We start from the raw sequence: 23,322 nt of genomic DNA on the forward strand, positions 1-23,322 counted from the left end.
GTGTATTTGCCGAGTCACAAGAAGAGTTACTCCTAATACAATGGAATGAGAGATGTTAAATGAGTCCATCCTGCAGCAGATCTCGGTGTCTCTGTTATCAGTGTCAACAGTATGTCACTCATATCAATGTGACATGGCAGAGCACAAAAAGCTGACCTTAGTGGGCGGTACATGGGGAGATGAAGAGTGTACATATATGTTATCTGCGATCAGCAGGATCACAGAAAGATAATGACATGACAGCAGGATAGTCAAGTCTCAGCTCAACAGGGCCCCAGATAACATGAAATGTAAAATATATTTTGCGTTTAAAATGACAGGTTGCACAAATAGGCAAAGGATAGTGATGTCTCCATTCACTTTAGCAGCCTTCATCATAGGCCTCAATTCAAGTCAGCAGTAAAAATGTAACACCTCAATATATATAGGAAATATAAGGTTAAAGCAGTGGTTATTTCAGAGACAATAATTTGGCAAATGTCAAATAGTAATAATTCTAATAAAAATTAAAAAAGTTATTATCCATCTGTCTCATTGGTTATGTTTTTGAACTATGTGTAGTTTTAGGGCCAGATTCAGACGGACAGTCGCGTCCACAAATTGAAGATGTGACTGATTCCGTGTGCACTTCTGCATGGTGGGTGGGTGCAAGAGCTGCTTTAACATTGCATGAATTCTTATTGTTTGTAAAACTGACCAGAAAAGTGCATGCTGCAATTTTTTTTAAACACTTTTTCACACTGGCTATACAGTGGCTTGCGTAAGTATTCACCCCCCTCTCCCCCTCCCCTGGTATTTTTTTTTTTTGTGTTTTGCTACCTCGCAACCTGGAATTTCACTGAGGGTTTGCACATAAAGAACATTCCTGCAACTGTGAACATTTCATTTTCTTTTTATTGTGAAGCAAACAACTAATAGAACAAAATAACTAAAAACATCACTGTGCATAACTATTCACCCCCTTAAAGTCAGTACTTTGTATAGCCTCCTTTTGTGGCAATCACTTTGAGTCTCTATGAGCTTTCCACATCTTACCACTGAGATTTTTGCCCACTCCTCAAGGCAAAACTGCTCCAGCTTCTTCAAGTTAGATGGTTTACTCTGGTGAACAGCAATCTTCAAGTCTGATCTCAGATTCTCAATTGGATTAAGATCTGGGCTTTGACTAGGCCATTCCAAAACATTTACACATTTCCCCTTAAACCACTCGAGTGTTGCTTTAACAGTATTCTTTGGGTCATTGTCTTGTTGGAAGGTGAACCTCCGTCCCAGTCTCAAATCACTGACAAACAAACAGGTTTTGCTCAAGAATATCCCTGTATTTTGCACCATCCATCTTCCCCTTGACTTGGACCGTTTTCCCTGTCCCTGCTGCCGAAAAATATGGTGTTCTTGGGGTGATGAGCTGTGTTGATTTTGCGCCAGACATAGCGTTTACCTTGGTGGCCAAAAGGTTCAATTTTGGTCTCCTCTGACCACAGCACCTTTCTCCATACATTTGGGGAGTCTCTCACATGTCTTTTGGCAAACTCAAAACGAGCCTTCCAATTTTTTTGTGTAAGAAAAGACTTTTTTTTTTTTCTGCCCACTCTTCCATAAAGGCCACCTCTATGGAGAGTAAGGCTTATTGTGGTCGTATAGACAAATACTCCAGTTTCTGCTTGGGAACTCTGCAACTCCTTCAAGGTTACCTTTGGTCTCTGTGCTGCCTCTCTGATTAATGCTCTCCTTGCCCAGTCTGAGAGTTTTGGTGGGCGACCCTCTCTTGGCAAGTTTGTTGTGGTACCATGTTCTTTCCATTTGATGATAATGGATTTGATGGTGCTCCGGGGATCATCAGAGATTCGAATATTTGTTCATAACCCAACCCTAACTTGTACTTCTCAACAACTTTGTCCCTGACTTGTTTGGAGATCTCCTTGGTCTTCATGGTGTGGTGTTTGGTTAGTGGTGCCTCTAGCTTAATGGTGTTGCAACCTCTGTGGTCTTTCAGAAAAGATGTGTAAATAATGACAGACCATATGACACACTGCACACAGGTGGACTTCCTTTCACTAAGCATGTGACTTATGAAGGTAATTACTTGCACCAGAAATTTATAGGGGCTTCATAGCAAAAGGGATGAATACATATGCACATGCCATTTTTAGTTATTTGATCCCATAAATTTAATTCATGCCTATATTTTTCTCACTTCACTAACTTAGACTATTTAGTGCTGATGCATCACACACAAATTGGATTACAAAAATATTTAAACACAGATTGTAATGTAACAAAATAGGTAAAAAAACAAGGGGTGAATACTTTGCAAGCCACTGTAATAGTTCTATGTTCTCTCTGTGTGCGTTTCATAGCACACATGGACCAATTATACACTGATCTAAACAAGCCCTAAAGGTAAGAATACACAAGCATATAAATCGAAGGTGTGCGGTCTGATTTTTAATCAGACAGAACACTGACCCATGTTCTTCAATAGAGCAGTTCAGATGAATGATTTTTCTCAGTCCAACTGTTCGTGGGGAAAAAGATCGCAGCATGTACTTTTTTTCTGCTTCACAGGTTAGATTCATCCATGAGTGAATGTTGTATGGGTGTGTAAAATAAAACAGATCCCACACCGAACATCCGAGCGACATCCGATTTTTACGGATAAATTTCTATTATAAACCTAGGAAACTGTATTTGATCATGTACATTTTTTAATGTAGTTATTAGAGATGAGCGTTGTTCTACTCGAACTGTTCGCCAATCTCAAATTCGAGCTGTTTTGGGCGGTGTTCGAGCCGGTCGGCGAACACGAACAATTTGAGAAAAATTCGGCTGTTCGAGGTTATGTTCGATAACTGTTCGTGCACCAAAATCATAACTGGATTTTTTCTCAGTAATGATGAAAATTAATGTTAATACGCAGTTTGAGTGTACAGCGGGGCGGGGGGAGGGGCAGGGGATGGATCTCTGCAGGAACAATGAAGATCTCCATTTTTTTTTCTCTTTCCCGCATTTGCAGTGGGGAGGTGCAATCTGTCAGCCTATCAGCAGCGCACACACGGAGCGAAGTGCTTTTTTTCACACAAGCAAGGGCATGTGTGATTGGCAGTGTATGTCACATGTCCTTGCCCTATAAGACCAAGCCATTTTCCCCGTCGCCACCATTTTCTCACTGCTGCAGCTGCGTGTTAGACGGCACCGCTGTTGCTGTGTGCGCTATACCTTGTTAATTTCAAGCCAATTTTCGCACAAATATACAGATAGCTTGGGAGTAGGGAATAGTTGTGATTGCAGTCCTTTTAAGGACTAGGTTACAGCATTTCCTACGACTTTTATCAGGCAGGTCTGTGCTCTTAAATAGATAGATTGTGGGAGTAAAGACTAATTGTAATTGGAGTCCTTTTCAGGACTAGGTTACATCAGTTCCTATCAGTTTTTGCCAGGCAGGTCTGTGCCAGTGCTGTGCAAGTTTTTTTCACAGCATTTGGCTGAATCTAGCAAAGCTAATCCTTTTTGGCCTATTGCAGAGTGTGTTAGTCAGTGGAGTAGCCTATCTGTGTTGCAAGATATACCACCTGTATATAGAATACCAATTTTTTTACTGCACCTAGTGAAGTAAAATCTTTTGGGCATAGCATCATTCTATTAGTCCATCTATACTGACCTCCATCAGGTTGCAAACTGAATATAATTTTTTTCTGCATCTAGCTCTGAAAAAATATTTGGGCTTCTAGCAGTGTGTGGGACTTGGTCTATTAGTCCATCTATACTGACCTCCATCAGGTTGCAAATTAAAAATAATTTTTTTCTGCATCTAGCTCTGAAAAAATATTTGGGCTTCTAGCAGTGTGTGGGACTTGGTCTATTAGTCCATCTATACTGACCTCCATCAGGTTGCAAATTAAAAATAATTTTTTTCTGCATCTAGCTCTGAAAAAATATTTGGGCTTCTAGCAGTGTGTGGGACTTGGTCTATTAGTCCATCTATACTGACCTCCATCAGGTTGCAAATTAAAAATAATTTTTTTCTTCATTTATCTCTGAAAAAATATTTGGGCTTCTAGCAGCGTGTGGGACTTGTTCTATTAGTCCATCTATACTGACCTCCATCAGGTTGCAAATTAAAAATAATTTTTTTCTGCATCTAGCCCAGCCAATAGTTTTGGCCTAATCCCACAGTTTGGCCACTCAGCTCTGCTCGGTTACCATCCATTGTTTTTTTGTGCAAACAACTCCAGAGTTGTGAATTAGTTAACCACCAAAATGAGTGGAAAAAGGCCTGCTGCTGGTGGAAAGGGGAATAGGCGTGTTGGGAAGGGGAAAAAAGGTTGTGTCCGTGGGGTAGGTGCAGAAGAAAGACCATCTTCCAGCCAAACTAAAATGTCTACTTCTTTTAGCGGACAATGTGATAAGATCCCTTTCTTACGGCCACGCCAATCACTACAAATTCCAGATGAGGCACAAAAACAGCAGGTGCTTCAACGGATATCAAGTGCTCCTTTAAGTGGGCTCTCCTCCACATCAACTTCAACATCACAAATACTCCAGTCCTCAAAGGTGTCACCCAAATCGCACTTGCTTCCTCACAGCTCCCAAATCTCCAGCTGCCCGTCTGAGTATGAGGTAGAACAGATGGTTGAGTCTGCAGAGCTGTTTACTCATACTATAGCCTGGGAATCAGAGGTCGACTCCAGCGCTTCTGTGAATCCAGACGAGGAAATGATCTGCACTGATGCCCAGAATCTTTATGAGTCGGATCCAGGACCAGACGCAGAAGGTTCTGACCATAATGTAGACCCTCATTCCCAAACTGTAACTCCTGTTGGTGGAGACAATGAGGAAGACGATGATAAGACTCAAATACCTGATTGGAGCGACAACTTTAGTTTTTTGTCAGGGCAGGAACAGGTTGGCTCTGAGGACGACGGGTGTGATAACGCACAGGGTGATGATGTTGAGGTCGGAGATCCCACTTACTGTCAACCCACAGTCAGCCAAGAGATGAGGTCAGCAGAGGAGGTGGAGGAAGATGCTAGTGACGACGAGGTCAGGTTGCGCCTTCCTGGACAGAGACGTAGTACTGGAAGCACGTCAACAACTGCATCCTCAAACACAACTCTGCCTCTCACCACAAGTCGTGGTGGCTCTTCAGGTCGCATGGGTGCTAAGCCTTGCATAGCCTGGGCATTTTTTCAGATCGATAAAGATGACCCAACTCGTGTTATCTGTAACATTTGTCAGCAAAAGCTAAGTAGAGGCCAAAAAATACATAGTTTGAGTACTTCATGCATGAACCGGCACATGGACATGAAGCATAAGTTGCAGTGGGAAGCTCAGTGTGCTACAATGCGGCCTAGCCGGCCGGGCCAATCACCGTCTGCCATATCTTGTGCATCCGCGGCCTCTTCATCCTCTGTGACTGGGGGGACAGCAGTCACACCTGTTTTGGGGCGCAGACCTGCCACCTCTTTACCCGCAACAGCCAGCGTGATTGGCAGGTCATCATTTTCTTTGGAGGTGGTAACACCAGCTGGTGTTGAGCGCTGTCCGACATCGATAGCACCACCTTTGGATCAAGGCAACCTAACATGTCCGCCTGCATCTTCCTCACAGACCGGCAGTTTGCCGGGGACACCCTTATCAACCCCGTCTAAGCACAATAGCCAGCCCTCGGTCCCTCAGATGTGGACAAGTAAAAGACCATTTCCTCCTAGCCATGAGAAAGCTAAGAGGTTGAATTTCACCATCTGCAAGCTCTTGGCTACAGAAATGCTGCCTTTCCGCCTGGTGGACACAGAGGATTTTCGAAACCTTATGTCCGTCGCAGTGCCCTAGTACCAGATGCCCAGTCGGCACTACTTCTCAAAGAAAGGTGTGCCTGCGCTCCACCAGCATGTCGCACACAACATCACCGCTTCTTTGAGAAACTCTGTGTGTGACAGGGTGCATTTCACCACAGACACTTGGACGAGTAGGCATGGACAGGGGCGTTACATGTCGCTGACTGGGCACTGGGTAACTATGGTGACAGCAGGACAAGGGGCTGCTGTCCAAGTCTTGCCGTCCCCACGAGTTGTGCGTCAATCCTCTTTATGTCAAAGTTCCTCCACTGCTTCTGCCTCCTCAACCTCCTCTCGGTCTTCCACCTGCACCCAAAGCCTGTCTGGTCATGCCACAAGCTTTCTAACTGCGCAGAAGGGATCCTGCACACCTCCTTACTATGCTGGCAGTAGGGCTCAACGTCATCAGGCGGTTTTTACATTGAAATGTCTGGGAAATGTGAGTCACACAGCTGAGGAGTTGTGGTCAGCTCTGGAGAACCAATTTCATGAATGGTTGTCTCCACTGGACCTGAAACCAGGGAAGGCCGTGTGCGACAATGCTGCAAACCTGGGTGCGGCCCTTCGCCGGGGCAATGTCACACACGTGCCTTGTATGGCTCACGTGTTGAACCTGGTTGTCCAGCAATTTTTAGCCCACTATCCCAGACTAGATGGCCTTCTGCAGAGGGCACGGTCGCTGTGTGCTCACTTCCGCCGTTCGCATCCCGCAGCTCAGCGACTTACATCTCTACAGAAGTCGTTGGGCCTGCCACTTCACCGGCTAAAATGCGATGTGCCTACCCGGTGGAATTCAACTCTGCACATGTTGCAGCGACTGTGGCAGCACCGACAAGCCCTGGTGCAATACTTTCTGACGTATAGCCTGGGCCAACGAGATTCAGAGGTGGGGCAAATCACGCTGGAGGAGTGGTCTCAGATCAGGAACCTATGCACCCTTCTGCACAGTTTTGAAATGGCGACGAAGATGTTTAGTGCTGACGATGCCATTATCAGCATGACTATTCCGGTGATTTACATGCTGGAGCACATGTTAAACAGAATTCGGAGTCAGGTGGTGGCACAAGAGGAGGTGGAGGAAGTAGAGGAGGAGGAGTTGTATGCGGAAGGGCTAACATCTGCAAGGTCCAGACGGTCGGCAGCACCAAGGCGGCAGGCATGTGAGGGTGGGGGAGATGGTTTTACCAGGGCGCATGGTAGCAGCCAAACTAGTGAGGAAGGTGCAGGAGCCCAGGAAGAAGTGGAGGACGAACTGATGGAAGACTCATCAGATGAGGGAGACCTTGATCACATTTCTGTTGTGCGAGGTTGGGGGGAGAGGACAGAGGAAGGAAGCATGATTGTTACCTCGCCACCAACACAACAGGGACTTGGTGCTACTGGATGCGCAACACACATGAGTGCCTTCTTGCTGCACTACCTGCAACATGACCCTCGAATTGTGAGAATTAGAAATAATCCTGACTACTGGGTTGCCACACTGTTAGATCCCCGGTACAAAAGTAAATTTGCAGAAATTATTCCTGCCATAGAAAGGGATGCACGCATGCAGGAGTATCAGCAGAGACTGTTGCAGAATCTTACATGTGCTTTTCCACAAAATACCAGTGGTGCACGTAGTGAATCTCACAGTTCCAACTTGCCAACCGTGGGACCGTCAAGTGTTCAGCACTCAAACCGTAACAGAACCACAGTATCTGCTGGTAACATCAATTTTGCGGAATCATTTCACCACTTTTTTAGCCCATCCTTTGCAAGGCCACAGGAGACAAGAAGTCTGACACATAGTCAACGCCTAGAGACGATGGTACAGGAGTATCTCCAAGTAAACATTGAAGCCACGACTGTGTCACTGGACCCTTGCTCTTTTTGGGCTTCCAATCTGGATAAATGGCCGGAGCTAGCCACTTACGCCTTGGAGATCTTGTCATGCCCCGCAGCCAGCGTTCTGTCTGAACGTGTGTTCAGCGCTGCTGGTGGTGTGCTGACAGATAAGCGCACGCGGCTCTCCACTGATAATGTAGACAGACTCACGTTCATAAAGATGAACAAATCATGGATCCGAAACGACTTTTCTACCCCTGTGTCATCCTGGGGAGAGTAAAAGCTTGATGATTGGTTAAAATCACCCTACCAACCGTTTTAAGCTTTCAAATTACTAATCATGTTTATCTGTATCTTGACTGGAAAATAATTTGGGCTTTGTAGCAGTGTGCAGCACTGATCCTATTAGGCCATCTATAATAAGCTTCACCAGATTTAAAATTAAAATAATTTTTAGCTGCATCTAGCCCGGAAAATAATTTTGGGGCTCCAAGATGCGCAAGACACATAAGTGCCTTCTTGCTGCACTACCTGCAGCATGACCCTCATATTGTCAGAATTCGAAGTAATCATGACTACTGGGTTGCCACACTCTTAGATCCCCCAAACTTTTCGATCAACCTTTTCATTTTAATAAAGACCAAAAAAATGGTCATTTTTGAAATTATAAGCATTAGCAGGTTGTTAGAAACTGAAATCAAACAGTTTTCAACTCAAAACTTTATTCTAGGTGATGTTACATTTTCACATAGGACCCCTTGTTCGAAAGGAGCTTCTGAACTCTCTCGTCCATTGAATTTGTCAGGTTTTGGATGGTTTCTGCTTCAATTGTTTTGCATGAGGACAGAATACCCTCCCAGAGCTGTTGCTTAGATGTGAACTGCCTCCCGCCATCATAGACACTCCTTTTAATGATGCTCCAAAGGTTCTGAATGGGGTAGAGGTCAGGGGAGCATGGGGGTCACACCATAAGTTTGTCCCCTTTTATGCCCATATCAGCCAGAGATGCAGATGTTTTATGTGCAGCATGAGATGGTGCATTATCATGCAGAAAAATGATCTTGCTGTGAAATACACGGTTCTTCTTCTTGAACCATGGCAGGAAGTGCTGTTTGAGAAAATCCACATACATTATGGAGTTCATCTTTAGCGCCTTCAGGGATCCTAAAGGGGCCGACAATCTCTCTCCCCATGATTCCAGCCCAAAACATTACTCCACCTCCTCCTTGTTGGCGCTGTAGCCGTGTTTGCGTGGGGTGTCCATCAACCAGCCATCCTCCACTCCATTCATCTGGACCATCGAGCGCTGCACGGCACTCATCCGTGAACAAAACAGTTTTGAAATCAGTCTTCATGTAATGTTTGGCCCACTGGAGCCGTTTCTGCTTGTGTGAAGTGGATAGAGGAGGTCGACAGGATGGCATATGCACAGCTGCAAACCTCTGAAGGACCCTGCATCTTGTTGTTCGGGGGACGTTGGAGGCACAAGCAGCTTCAAAAACTTGTCTGCTGCTATGACGAGGCTTTTTTGCCGCTGCTGTTTCAACCTGACGTAATTGCCTGTAGGAAAGAGTCCTCAATTTGCCCTTATCAGCACGCACACGTGTGTACTGTGAATCAGCTACATACTTCTTGATTGCCAAGACACTTCATCCTGATCATCGCACAATGTTGATTGTAGTCATGCCTTGACCTAAACACTCCACAATTTGTTGCTTCTCAGCAGCCGACACATCCTTTTTCTTTCCCATTTTGGCAGAAAATGTAGGCTGCTTAATAATGTGAGAGAGCCTTCTTAAGTAGTCTTGCCTTTCATTGGACACACCTGCCAAACTAATTAGCACAGGTGTCTGCAATTGCTTACAGTGATATAAAGAGCCCTGACACACATCACCATCAATGAGTTTAACTGACAAACAAACAAATTCTTCCCTTATCACTCCTAAACACTTTTTGCATAATAATTTGGAACGCGGTGTACATGTGCTTTTCCACAAAACACCAGTGGTTCACGTAGTGAATCTTACAGTTCTAACTTGCCAACTGTGGTCTGTATGGAATTGTTCAATAAAGGGCCCAAAATTAAGATAACATAGATGGGAGAGGTCTCTATGAATAGGAATTCCTAAGTATTTGATACCCTGTGAGGGCCAGGCAAAGGGAAAGTTGGACTGGATGGAATCCTATATGGATTTAGGGAGGGAGACATCGAGGGCCTCAGACTTCGCTGCATTGATTTTAAAATTTTACCATGTAACAAAGTGATCTATTTCAGCCATAACAGCAGGGATGGATATATGTGATTGAGTGATATATACTAGGACATCATCAGCAAATAGAGAGCACTTGTACTCGGTGCCTCCCACCTCAATCCACCTAATATTGGGGTTATGGCGAATTGATGAGAGCAGGTGCTCCGTCACTAGGATGTATAAGAGAGGGGACAGAGGACATCCCTGCCTTGTCCCATTGGTGATTGTGAAAGGTGATGAAAATGTTCTGACGCACCCCCTGGGCCTTGGGACACCCGGAGCCGGACCCTTTTTGGTGGATGCTGGTGGTTGTAGTCTTCGTGGCGGCGATCCGGTTCCGTGGCTCAGGGCGGTCAAACCAGTGGCGGAACTATTTATGTGGTTTTGATGTTTAAATGTCCGACTACGCCACCCGTGGATTGCGGTCAGAGTGAACCGCCGCTACAAGGCAGACCGCTAAGGCTGGTGTTGTGGGTGCAGCAGAGCGTAGCATAACTCCCCACGGGAGGAGTATAGCCTCAGGGCAGTGTATGCGGAGGATGGGGGTGATGGTGCAGGGCAGCAGCAGTAACGACACGGAGTCAGTGATGCAGTTCAGGGCCTTTACTCACAGTTCTTATTATCCAGACCACGTCTGCAGGTAACGGCTGCCCACGTCGTACTGTGCTCACCAGGTGAGGGGCTCAGACAACTCCCAGATAACTTTGGAGCGCTTCACAGGACCCCCTTTGTGTGTCCTTTGTCTGGCCTTTCTTACCAACACTTCTGTCCGGCTGCCTCGGGCCTCCTCTTGGTAAACTTGGCGCCAGTTTCCCTGACCCTATGTGGTGCCTTCCTAGCGGGTGGAGCAAGGGGCTGCGCCACATAAAATGTCAGAGCCTCCGGTTTCTAGCTGAGGGTCGTTTCCTGCCTCCACTAGTTCGGGGACCGGTCTCCCCCTTTGGCCTGACCCCTCCACGCAGGTGGATTCGGGCGTGCGGTGGCGACTCGCCCGTCCGCACCCCTGGGATCCCTTCATTCCTCGTTCCTGGAGCCTTCTCCGCTCCTCTTCCTTCCTTCTCCCTCTTGCAGGCCTGGGCCTCTGTTACTAGGCCCGCCTCCGGAGCAGAGCTCATGCAGAGCCCCTGCTCCCTGCCACTTCTGCTCAGACTTCTCTGCACTGAACTAAGATGGTGCCCACCTTTTATACTCCCTTCTCAATGCACCCAGGAACTGCTTCCTCCCTGCTCCTGCACTGCAGGGTTCCCCTTCCTCAGTGTTCCCTCCCCCCACTCCAGCCAGGGACAGGGACTGTCGTGCCCATCTCAGGGGCATATTGGTCGCCCTGCCCCACGGCAATGTGGTGTAATGCATGCAGGTGTCGGGTCCTGATCCACACTCCATCCTTATCTGAGAGTGAGATATCACACCTCTGGGTGAGGTGCAATACGTCTGTAGCAACCGAGCCCTCAGGGTGCTACAGTTCCATTTATCTTCAGCCTAGGTGACGTATTGTGATACAGGGCCGTGATTTTGGCTATAAAAGGGTCCCCTAGACCCCTACCCCAAGCTTTTTAAGAGAATCATATATGGCGTGCCAGGAGACTCTATGGAATGCTTTCTCAGCATCCAACGAGAGTATCTACTTACAAATTTTTAACTGCATCTAGCCCAGGAAATACTTTGTGCCTAGTAGCAGTGTCTGCTAGTCAGCGGATTATCCCGGCTGTTAAGCAAGCTACACCACCTGTAGTTTGGACACTTAATTTTTTCAAAGGAAATGCTTCGGGACCACGGGATACTTAGTGAAGAGCATCAGGAGGCACCCCAAGGCATAGGGGCTGGGACTGGCACTAGGATGCCTTGCGGTGGACAGCCGAGCTCGATCCTTATAAAAGCTTTTTAACTGCAGCAGCTTTAGTGGACGCTACTGGAGCTGGAATTACGCGGCTGCTGGCATGAGACTTGCCCTCCAATAGATCCTTGTAAATGGATTTAAAGTGTATTCATTCAAATTAGAGGGACAATTTAAATTAAAAAGCTTAGAGCTGCCTCCACCACAGGGGGGCTCTCTCGACCCACCAGCGGACAGGCACCAGTATTGGGAGAGGGGGGCTGGCCGTCAGGGTTCACCGCGGCTCTGGCACAAACCCGGCGACACGGAGGTGGCACGGGCAGGAGCGGACTGGCCGTCTCGGCTTCTCACTTTTTGGATTTTAGAAGGGCATGACATGCCTATATCTGTGTCTCCCCCTCCTTTTACTCCTCCACCTCTTTTCTTTTCGCATGACTATATGTACTTGTCACTTTTCCATGTGTTAGTTGTGTCTTCTGAGCAGTTTGTCAGCTTTTGGACACCTTTGAAGGTGTTTTCTATGTGTTTCTATGTGTTTTTGTTTGCCTGCCATTGGTTTTAACGGTGTTCGAAGGTGTTCGACGAACAGTTCGACGAACAGTTCGGCGAACACACGGGTGTTCGACGAACCGAACCGAACTCGAACACTACGGGGGTGGCTCAACACTAGTAGTTATATGAAAACGGATCGCACACAGACATCACACGAATGTCACACATACGTAAGAAACAGACACACAGATGACACTTAGATGAAAATTGTCTACGTTTTCTAGATGAAACTATGACTAATTTCTTTAATCTTGACTGTAGCCGGCCTAAAATGGATCAAAACAGTTGATTTCAATCAGAACAATTATATGCAGGGTGAAATTTAGCAGACCTGTGCTTAAAATTTTCATCCCCTATTCTCCCGTTAACAAAAGATCTTTGCATTCGTATAAAGGTCATCCATCCTTTGTCTGGTATCTCTGAACATGTCTAAAAGGATAGTCTATAATGAGATCGTCCCTTTAACTTGCTGTGTGCTTATGTAACTGGCTCCTAATTTTCTTTTCATTATTTTAACATTTTTAAATGAACTGTGCTTGCAAATAAAATCCAGTAGAGCTTCTTTGTATTGACCACCCACATTTAAACTGTTTGTCATCTGAAAGAATACGGCCACTATACAAAAGATACTACAGAATTGAAGAGAATAATCTGGTCTAGATTAGGGCTAGGCAATTTTGCCAAAAAATAGATCTCAATTTTTTTTAAATTATAGATGATTTTAAATTTTAATCTCTATTTTTTTGTAAACTTAGTATAGAAAAGAAAACAAAACAGATGTACTCTACTCCCCTGACAGTTCTGTGTTAATACTTCTTTGAAATCTTGCCAGTCTCTGAATCCTAACCTCAGTAATAATGTTATCAGCATTTTTGATGCATTTTTCTGCTGCTTTTTATCTACAAGTTTTTTGCAGGTGTTCTCACATAAATACACAATAAAAATGTTCTAATTATTGCATTTTTGGTGCTTTTTTTATACTTTTTCCCCTTTTTGGTGCAGATTTAAATCAGTGTTTTTTAATGTGGTTTTTTTTTTTTAGTACAGAGAAGTTTTGATTCTGCACTTAGAAATGTAACAGTGATTTTTACATGCATTTTTTTCTGTCTCACCGTGGAAGCCTATAGAAAAAAAACGCACCAAAAATACAAAGTTCAACAGCGTCTTTAAAGGAAAATGTGGGCAGGAGTTTTCAGAAAATCATTTTCTTCACACAAATAAAAAAGCAGCAGAAAAAAATGTTATGTGCGAACACAGCCTAATTCATACCAAAACTTGCATAGCTTGGTGTTTATCCATTATGCAGATTTCCCTGGATTTTATGTGGAGACTTTCCACAGCACATCCTATACATATGAACCTTCCTTAGGAATGAGTCCATTACAAATTTCTATTAAAAAGAACCTTTCACGTCAGGTAATCTGCAGATATAGGGTTAATCTGCAGGTTAATAGTTTTAGAAAGGTGCCTGACTGCCGTACTGCATCAATGCAGAGCCAGCTGTTAAGAGTGTGAGGGTGTGCTAACAGCTGCCGATCACAGTGTTGTGAGGAGTGACTGTAGCCGCACCAGATCGCCTGAATGACTGAACGCAGGCAGCTACAGCTAATTTTCCCTTGGATGCCACACTTTCAGTACAGTGACCAAGCCTCTTTCTAATGCTGTAAACCTGCAGAATAACCCTATATTTTCTGAGGATAGCAAGTGCTGGCCACAGGAAGGAGCCAGAGCACGCCCGCAGCCATTGTTGGTGCGCTCGCACTGTCACGCTTCGCTGCTATCATCCAGTGTCAGTGCGCATGTGCAGACAGGTTAATTTAGCATTGACTCTGGGCCTTAGCGATAAGTCAATAAATGTGAGGTACCTACTTTGTTATGGAAATAGGAGGGTATGACAGTACTCCAAGGCATAGGCCAAGGCAAGGGTACACCAAAGCGCCCTCATTTGCATATCAATTAAAAGTTAATTTTCAGTTAACTATAAGGTTAAGCTATACTTGCCTAGGAAGAAGTTTTTTCAACTTCGAAACACATTGAGATTAAACCGCACTGACTACCTTGTACACCGTCTTTTGGATTGTTATTGGAATTATAGAACCAGCAGCGTAGATGACCAGCTTTCTTCCAATACTTCATTGCCACATTGGGCTCTTCCAACATTTTTTGCAGCAGTTGGAATTTTTTGGTTTTAAAATCCCTTTCCTTTGTTGTGGGTTACACAACTCTACAAGGTGGGCAGTTACCTTAACTCTTTCATCCTCTTATTTGTTGAACAAGACCCTATTGCGCTTGCATTGTCCCTCCATCTCTCTAAAAAAAAATTGCTGGTACATTAATATATTTTGGGACATGGACATTGTATGACTGCTTCAGTTTTTTAGACTCCCTTCAAAACTGTTGAAGGAGTAGTAAATATTATTTATAACATAAATTTGAAACATGCCATGGACTTTTCTTTTCAGGCACAGTTATAGGCAGAACTCTGGCACATTATGTTTAATTTTTGTCCCCCACTGTTTTATGTTGAACAAATGGGGTAACAGATATTTTTGTATTTTCGAAGAAAACATCATCCCTGTTCAACACATGATAAAGTATTTTTGTTAATTTCTTACATCTGTCATCCACTTGTGATTACCTCCTGACAATGTGTAATACATACGCTGGAGTATACATTTCAATCAGATTGTGCGAGCTAACGTGCCTTGACGAGGCGATCATATTCCGATAAGTTCCTACACTGATTTTATAGCTGAATAACAGGAATACTCATTATGTAGGTTTTACATGATGAATGACGTTTGTCGATAGCACTGTTCTTTGCGGATAACACTGTTCATTTTCTATTTATTTTAGTTTGTTTTAGAACAAGTGGACATCACACTTCCAGAGAACATGGCCTGGTATGACCGCTATAAACATGATATTCCTGTATTTCATCTAAATGGACAGTTCCTGATGATGCACAGAGTAAACATTAAGAAATTGGAGCGGTACCTTAGTAAGCTGGAGCAGGAAGATGACGTCAAATGACTCATGAAAATGACTCGTGGAAATATAAAACCATTTTATACACTCGAGAGAATTACTGAACATTGTTCACAATGAGTCAATGGAAGCATAGCAATGTAAACAAAACTCGTAATGAAGAAAGGATAAATAAATGTATCTGTGTTCAGAAAGTAGTCAACCTGTGCAGATAAAGGCTGGTTAATACTGTCCTCTGTGTCCATAGGCATTCTAGTGTTGTCTTATTCACATTTGTACAATTATGTACATTTGCAATTTGTCAATTCATCAAAGCAATTTTGTTAGAATTCTATCATAATTGCTTTAAAAAGTTGCAAAATTTTGACGCAACTCCAAGTTGCACCAAAATATTGCAACTTTTTGCATTTTCATGTAATTTTCTCTCAAGATTTTCCATATGCCAGAAATCTTAATCCGGAGGACTGGAGTAAGATTTCTGGCATGACTCACAGAGGTGCAGACCACTAGTTGGACGCTCCTGATTCATGAAGAGGCATGTGCTTCTTCATGAATCAGGAGCATCTGACTCCACCCTCATCAAGAGCAGGAAGAAAATCACCAGTCTTGATTCAGGACCATGGGATCTTAATTCATTTCAAATGAATCTTGTGAACAAAATGGCATCAAAATTCAATCATAGAATTCAAACTGGAACATTTATTAAGAGACATGCACATCCCACTAATCCCAGCATGCTGTTGTGCCAGTACTGGAGGGAAGGACAATAGCCACAAGCCACTGGAGGTAGGAGAAGACAGCATGGACATAGTGTACATTGTGTTCCCTCACTGAATGGGTAGGCCAGCTACAACATCAATGCAAGGGAACAGGAGTGTACCTCAAGTCCTAAACAACTGCTGCAAGTAAGCTGCAGAAATAAGTGCACTTATAGTATTGGACTAGTACACTGCTTTTCTCTCCAATTTTGCAAATCAGCTAAGGGTTTAACAACTGACGAATTCCCACCCCTGAGTGTCCACTCCTGGGTTTGACTCGAAAAACTGCAGCGAAAGTGCCACATTAACTGTATGTCTGATTGCAGCCCCAGGCTGCTACTAAACACAGACTTAATTTAGTGATATATTTTTACCAATTTTAAACATTTAACTGAATTTTAACCAGTTTAAAGAAACAAAATAGGGCAGATTTACAAAGCATCCAAAAACTGTTTTATGTGGCTTGCACTACATTTATTATATGTTTTATACACTATTTCTGACTCAATCAACAAGGTTGCCGAAGTTATCATCACTGATGTGGTCTAAAATACAATACTGTGTACAAAATTTGCTAAAAAAATAACATGCTAAAAACGGATAACCACTTTAATAGCTAAAATGAAAAAAGGTTGCTGCAAAAAGTCTGTGCAGCTGTAGCCTTAGGGTATTTCTTGTATTGTGTACTAGTGCGGGCACATTCATTATGAACAGCCTGGCTGGCCACACACAGCTGCTGGTGTTGAAGGATCGATTTCAGCTGTTCTTTTGTTGTACCATGAGGCTGTACACTTCATGATACTCTAACAAATTGATCCAAATACACTATATTAACTGAAAGAAATACCAAAGGTCAACCACCTCTACAACAGTTTATTTTATCTGCGTTTATTTTCTTCTTACTTTTTTCTTTTTTTTTTTTAGCTTTATTTACTTTATTTAGGTTTGAAGTACTTGTATTAATATGTCTTATAATATTTTTGAGGATTCTATGTTCTGCCTTATGTCAGTACAGAAAAACCCGTATATTGTGAAATAAATACAAGCTTAGTAAAGATGGTCAGTAAACTAATCATGATTATTTACAGTCCAAGTAGAGATTATTAGTAGAGTTCAGCATCCACATTGGTAGTCTGTGGACCTTAGTGGAGTTCAGCAGCCACATTGGTAGTCTGTTGCCTCTGATCTTAAGAGCTGTGAACCTCCTACCTGCGGCATCTCCAGCACTTCTGCTTAGTAGGCTTTCACGTCATAATAAGCGAAGTTAAGTTAAAAAGCCTACTAGTCAGAAGAAGCCAACTTTCAAGCACCACTGTAGATAAAACGGTGTCATGGGATAGATTTATTAACAGCTTTGTGCCAGTTTTATGGTGCAAATTTTGGAGCACGCAGCATATTTCACTCTAGAATACTCAGTTTCTGCCGTTTTTCAAAAATAATAAGAGACGTTGGACAGGTTACAATGGAGAGGTTGGGGCTGCTAACAGTTTGATGGATTTTATTAAATGCTGTACCAGAATTTGGTGCAAATTGTAGCAGAAATGTACAAAGGTTTATATTGCAAGAACAACAAAATTTATAAACGGATATACATTTTTGAATACGGTACATTAGGCACATCTTACTTTAGCAAAAATGACTAAGTTTGGCATAATATTCACCAGTGTAAGGGTGAATTTGTATTTGAAGATTTTCCAGAGTTTAAAGGACCATTGACCATTTCCTAGGAAACATTCATTCACGGTAATCATGCAGTATAAATGCATCTTCAATAAATCTCCCTCATAGAGTTCAGATAAGTGTGAAAGTTTGATTGTCCTCTAAGGGCAGTCTGGCCGGTAGTTGTGATGTCCCCACTATGTCAGTGATATAAAAGGATATCAATCCTTTCATTCCTGTTTGGACTGTGGCAAAGATTGACATGAGTTTGTACCGCCAAACTCTCCCGAGACATGAAATGTCCTTTTAGTAGCAGTCCTTTTATGCCTGTGATGTTGCAGTTTGAGCTACAAAATATTTTGCAGCAGATAGTTCTGTCTTTTTGTATTTTATTTCATGAAAATTTTTACTCGTATTCGTGAAACAGACCTCAGTTCTGTTAATAAATGAAAAGGAGCAACCACATATCTCTTACCAAAGTGAAATGTTAATGACAGGTAATACTCAGAGGCCATTAAACAGTATTATTATATCAAGTGGTTATTTAGAGAGAAAAATGATGAAATTTAAAACTTAACCCTTTCCAAGTAAGTTTGGTGATTGTAAATGAAATGGGCACTATATGCTTTTTCAGTGCACTTAATGCATTGTGTGGATTAAATTCTTTACCACTTATGTAAAATCTTTTTTTTTCAGCTAAGTCATTAATATTTTGATCACATTTCTTCCCAAAAGTGTCAATAAAATCTTGTCTTGATGCAATGCGCAAATCCTAATGTGATAGGTACATTGGAGGGGGCGTCCTGCCCGCTGGAAGACAGCCAGCCTTCAATAAAAGAACCTTGTGCTTTCCCAGTGGTGACCTTCAGTTCTTTGTTCTTGTCATTAAGATGAAGTACTTCTATTCAATACTTAAATGTTGTTATTTTTAAATTCTACTCCAATCTGATATGTTTTAAACTTTAGGCTGATATAAGAGCATTGTACTGATGGTACGATGGCTGTAGTATATTTATCAAAAAGGTGAAAGGTAATTTCTTTGTTTTATCCTTGTAAAGGGCTTGTTCAGGCTAAATACAAACTTGTCCACCCCTTGGATTTCCTGAACATAATACAATGTGCCTGCTGTAACCTACATGGTTCTTGCACAAGCACTAGAAATTATAACATCACCATTCACCTGCCAAACTACGGGCAGCGTAAATCAGAGCCTGGCTGTACAATTGCACCCAGGTATGTTTTTCATTGACAGATTTGTAAGATTTTCAAAGAAAACATAGTTTGAAGATCATAAACACTTTGGAGAGCTTGATTGGCTGACAGGTTCCCTTTAACTGTTAAATCCCCCACCATTTTAGTGCTGTCCTCCATATGGTTCCTCCAAGCAATCTTTGTGCACTTGGCTGCAGCAATGACATGATGTATGACTTATGAATTGCAGGACCATTATTGGAAGCAAAATATATGTAGTATATAGCAAAGGAAAATTTAGGTTTCCTGTACCCGGGGCAAAAATTCAGTATGGCGTCTCCTACTGTACATAACTTAAGCAGTGTGGGGAGTCATCATGTGACTTCGCATATATGATTTGCATACTTACAGTCATGTGCTGCTATTCCTAATTCTCTCAAAGTTCAGTGAAAAACTACATCTACTATTTAATTGAGAGAAGCAAGAAGACAAGTTAGTTGGCAACTGACTGTAGGTATGAAAAAGGCATATGAGTGGTCATCTGATGATCACTAAAACCAACAAGCAGAGCTGAAGCCTGAAAGTGAGTATATTATATGCTATTAGGATTTATTATAGTACTTACTTTTATAATTAATTATCCTTACATAGAGATGTAGTAATCCTTAACTTGTCAGATGGCACACTACTTTCTTAACAGAGCCATGTATCAAGGTTATCTGACAAGAACCAGAACAACCAACTGTATGATAAAGCGTCACAACCACCATCAGTACAGGAGTGCATCGTCAGAACCAACAACGATATAGTAATACATCGTCAGGGCCAACAACGGTACAGAAATATATCAGCAAAACCAGCATCAGCACTGGAATAAAGAATCACCATTAGTACAGGAATACATCACCAGAACCACCAACAGAAATACAGCATAAGATCCCCCATTAGTACAGGAATATAGCACTAGGACCACCATCAGTACAGGAGTATATCACCAGAACCACCATTAGTACATGAATGCATAACCAGACCCACCATCATCAGTACAAGAATGCATCACTAGAACTACCATCAGTACAGGAATACATCACTATAACCACCAACAGTACAGGAATACAATATCACAACCACCAACAGTACATACTGTATATAGATAGGATGTACGTCACTCTGTATAAAAATACGGATAGGATACCACTCCATATACTCCGTAAAGAAAGAATCCGGCACTCATCGAGTTGCAGAAAAATAATATCAGGTTTATTAGGAAAGCAATCCAAAACAGTGACGTTTTGGTCGAAAGGACATTTTTCTCTGCATGTAACCGCTAGGGGAATAGGCATTCAATGCCCATAGGATTTGCGCAGATCCTAAGAACATTGAATTCCTATTCCCCTAAGCTGTTACATGCAGTGTACCATATGCAATCTGTTGGAAGAAGGTACTTTCGACTGAAACGTCACAGTTTTTTGGATTTTTTGCTAAAAAATCTGACATTATTTTTCTGCAACTCGATGAGTGCCGGATTGTTTCTTTACTCGCCAACGGTACATAAATGCAGCATCACAACCAACATCAGTACAGGAATACATCACCAGAGCCACCAACATTACCAAAATACATCACCTTAAGCAACAGCAGTACAGAAATACAACTACAGCATCACAACCACCGTAAGTACAGGAATGCTATCCAGCCAATATACTGTTCCCCCACACACTTTTCTCCCCTAAACTGTCTCATCACACTATTCCCTTCAATACCACCCCCTCACATTTCACCCTTCATGCTGTCCTCTCACACTGCTTTCCTCATTCCAGTTTCTATATTGTACCCCCTGTAAGGTGGCTAATGGTCGCATAGTCGATGGGAGGTACAGTACAGACCAAAAGTTTGGACACACCTTCTCATTTAAAGATTATTCTGTATTTTCATGACTATGAAAATTGTACATTCACACTGAAGGCATGAAAACTATGAATTAACACACGTGGAATTATATACTTTACAAAAAAGTGTGAAACAACTGAAAATATGTCTTATATTCTAGGTTCTTCAAAGTAGCCACCTTTTGCTTTGATGACTGCTTTGCACACTCTTGGCATTCTCTTGATGAGCTTCAAGAGGTAGTCACTGGAAATGGTCTTCCAACAATCTTGAAGGAGTTCCCAGAGATGCTTAGCACTTGTTGGACCTTTTGCCTTCACTCTGCGGTCCAGCTCACTCCAAACCATCTCAATTGGGTTCAGGTCTGGTGACTGTGGAGGCCAGGTCATCTGGTGTAGCACCCCATCACTCTCCCTCTTGGTCAAATAGCCCTTACACAGCCTGGAGGTGTGTTTGGGGTCATTGTCCTGTTGAAAAATAAATGATGGTCCAACTAAACGCAAACCGGATAGAATAGCATGCCGCTGCAAGATGCTGTGGTAGCCATGCTGGTTCAGTATGCCTTCAATTTTGAATAAATCCCCAACAGTGTCACCAGCAAAGCACCCCCACACCATCACACCTCCTCCTCCATGCTTCACGGTGGGAACCAGGCATGTAGAGTCCATCCGTTCACCTTTTCTGCATCGCAAAAAGACACGGTGGTTGGAACCAAAGATCTCAAATTTGGACTCATCAGACCAAAGCACAGATTTCCATTGGTCTAATGTCCATTCCTTGTGTTCTTTAGCCTAAACAAGTCTCTTCTGCTTGTTGCCTGTCCTTAGCAGTGGTTTACTAGCAGCTATTTTACCATGAAGGCCTGCTGCACAAAGTCTTCTCTTAACAGTTGTTGTAGAGATGTGTCTGCTGCTAGAACTCTGGTCTCTAATTTGAGCTGCTGTTAACCTGCGATTTCTGAGGCTGGTGACTCGGATAAACTTATCCTCAGAAGCAGAGGTGACTCTTGGTCTTCCTTTCCTGGGGCAGTCCTCATGTGAGCCAGTTTCTTTGTAGCGCTTGATGGTTTTTGCAACTGCACTTGGGGACACTTTCAAAGTTTGCCCATTTTTTCAGACTGACTGACCTTCATTTCTTAAAGTAATGATGGCCACTTGTTTTTCTTTACTTAGCTGCTTTTTTCTTGCCATAATACAAATTCTAACAGTCTATTCAGTAGGACTATCAGCTGTGTATCCACCTGACTTCTGCACAACACAACTGATGGTCCCAACCCCATTTATAAGGCAAGAAATCCCACTTATTAAACCTAACAGGGCACACCTGTGAAGTGAAAACCATTTCCGGTGACTACCTCTTGAAGCTCAGCAAGAGAATGCCAAGAGTGTGCAAAGCAGTCATCAAAGCAAAAGGTGGCTACTTTGAAGAACCTAGAATATAAGACATATTTCCAGTTGTTTCACACGTTTTTGTTAAGTATATAATTCCACATGTGTTAATTCATAGTTTTGATGCCTTCAGTGTGAATGTACAATTTTCATAGTCAAGAAAATACAGAAAAATCTTTAAATGAGAAGGTGTGCCCAAACTTTTGGTCTGTACTGTATGTGTCATAGAGATGGTTGGTCTCTGTGATGTAACCCGGAGTGTTTCTCTAGTGCACGTAAGCAGTAAGAGGCACTGGGAGCCGGGTTACGGTTAGTTTAGAGAGTTTGGCGGGTCTAGCTACCCACATACCTCACCTCTGGGTATGGTTAACAGCCTATATAATGGAGGCTGTTGTTTGGCTCATGGTCTGGGTGTTTGGAGGGAGAAGGCCTCCTGTGTATGTTTGTCTCCAGACCGAGCCAGGATACTGGACGCTCCCCCAGCTTGTGTGCCACACAGACCTGGCTGAGCAGAGACCTGTTAAGGACATTTTACTTTCTTTGCCTGATCCTAAAGGCTGTTTGCTTTTCTGTTTGGCTTCTGGGTCTATGAAGCAATAAACCCGCATGAACTTTTAAAAGAACAAGCTTCCTGTTTTCCTCACGTCACACCCAAGTGAGTAAAACCTCTTCAGTTCGTGTTAGACGTGGGGGCAAAGTTCCCAGCAGAGACATGTGACTGCTACAGGAAGGACTGCATGTCCTGGATTAAGCATGTCGCAAGCCAGCAAGCATCGCCAGACAAAATGGAGGACCTGCTGAAACACCTGGTCCAGTCACAGCAGCACCTGCAGAAGACCAACATGCTGTTCTTACAGCAGATCAAGCGACACCAGCAGGAACAATGGCAGCAGATGCAGCTTCTGGCGAATGCCATCCAGGGCAGGACGAGCGCCCCAACCCCAAGTCTGGATGATGACGCCCATGTCCGGAAGGCGGTAAAACAGGCCTTGCAGAAAATGACCCCAGGGAATGACGTTGAAGCCTTCCTGACGGTGTTTGAAAGGGTCGCCGAGAGGGAGAAACTTCCACAAGAGCAGTGAGCAGAGGTACTGGCACCATACCTGATGGGGGAGCCCCAGAAGGCGTACTATGATTTAGCTTTACAGGACGCCA

At 43.2% G+C, this 23,322-nt stretch overlaps 1 protein-coding gene across 3 annotated transcripts in view; it reads left to right on the forward strand.

Moving 5' to 3' along the window:
• CUNH5orf63 (chromosome unknown C5orf63 homolog) overlaps positions 1-18,487 on the forward strand; it is a 182,762-nt gene extending 164,275 nt beyond the window's left edge. For all 3 annotated transcript variants that reach the window (XM_073676634.1, XM_073676644.1, XM_073676639.1), the window contains exon 4: positions 15,153-18,487. In XM_073676634.1, the coding sequence (XP_073532735.1) occupies positions 15,153-15,329 (177 nt within the window). In that variant the 3' untranslated portion in view covers positions 15,330-18,487. The remainder of the gene's footprint in view (positions 1-15,152) is intronic.
• The last annotated feature ends 4,835 nt before the right edge of the window (positions 18,488-23,322 follow it).

This window comes from Phyllobates terribilis, unplaced genomic scaffold, assembly GCF_046119375.1.
Source record: "Phyllobates terribilis strain yellow unplaced genomic scaffold, ASM4611937v1 Scaffold_1__5_contigs__length_1240528914, whole genome shotgun sequence".
Taxonomy (NCBI): domain Eukaryota; kingdom Metazoa; phylum Chordata; class Amphibia; order Anura; family Dendrobatidae; genus Phyllobates; species Phyllobates terribilis.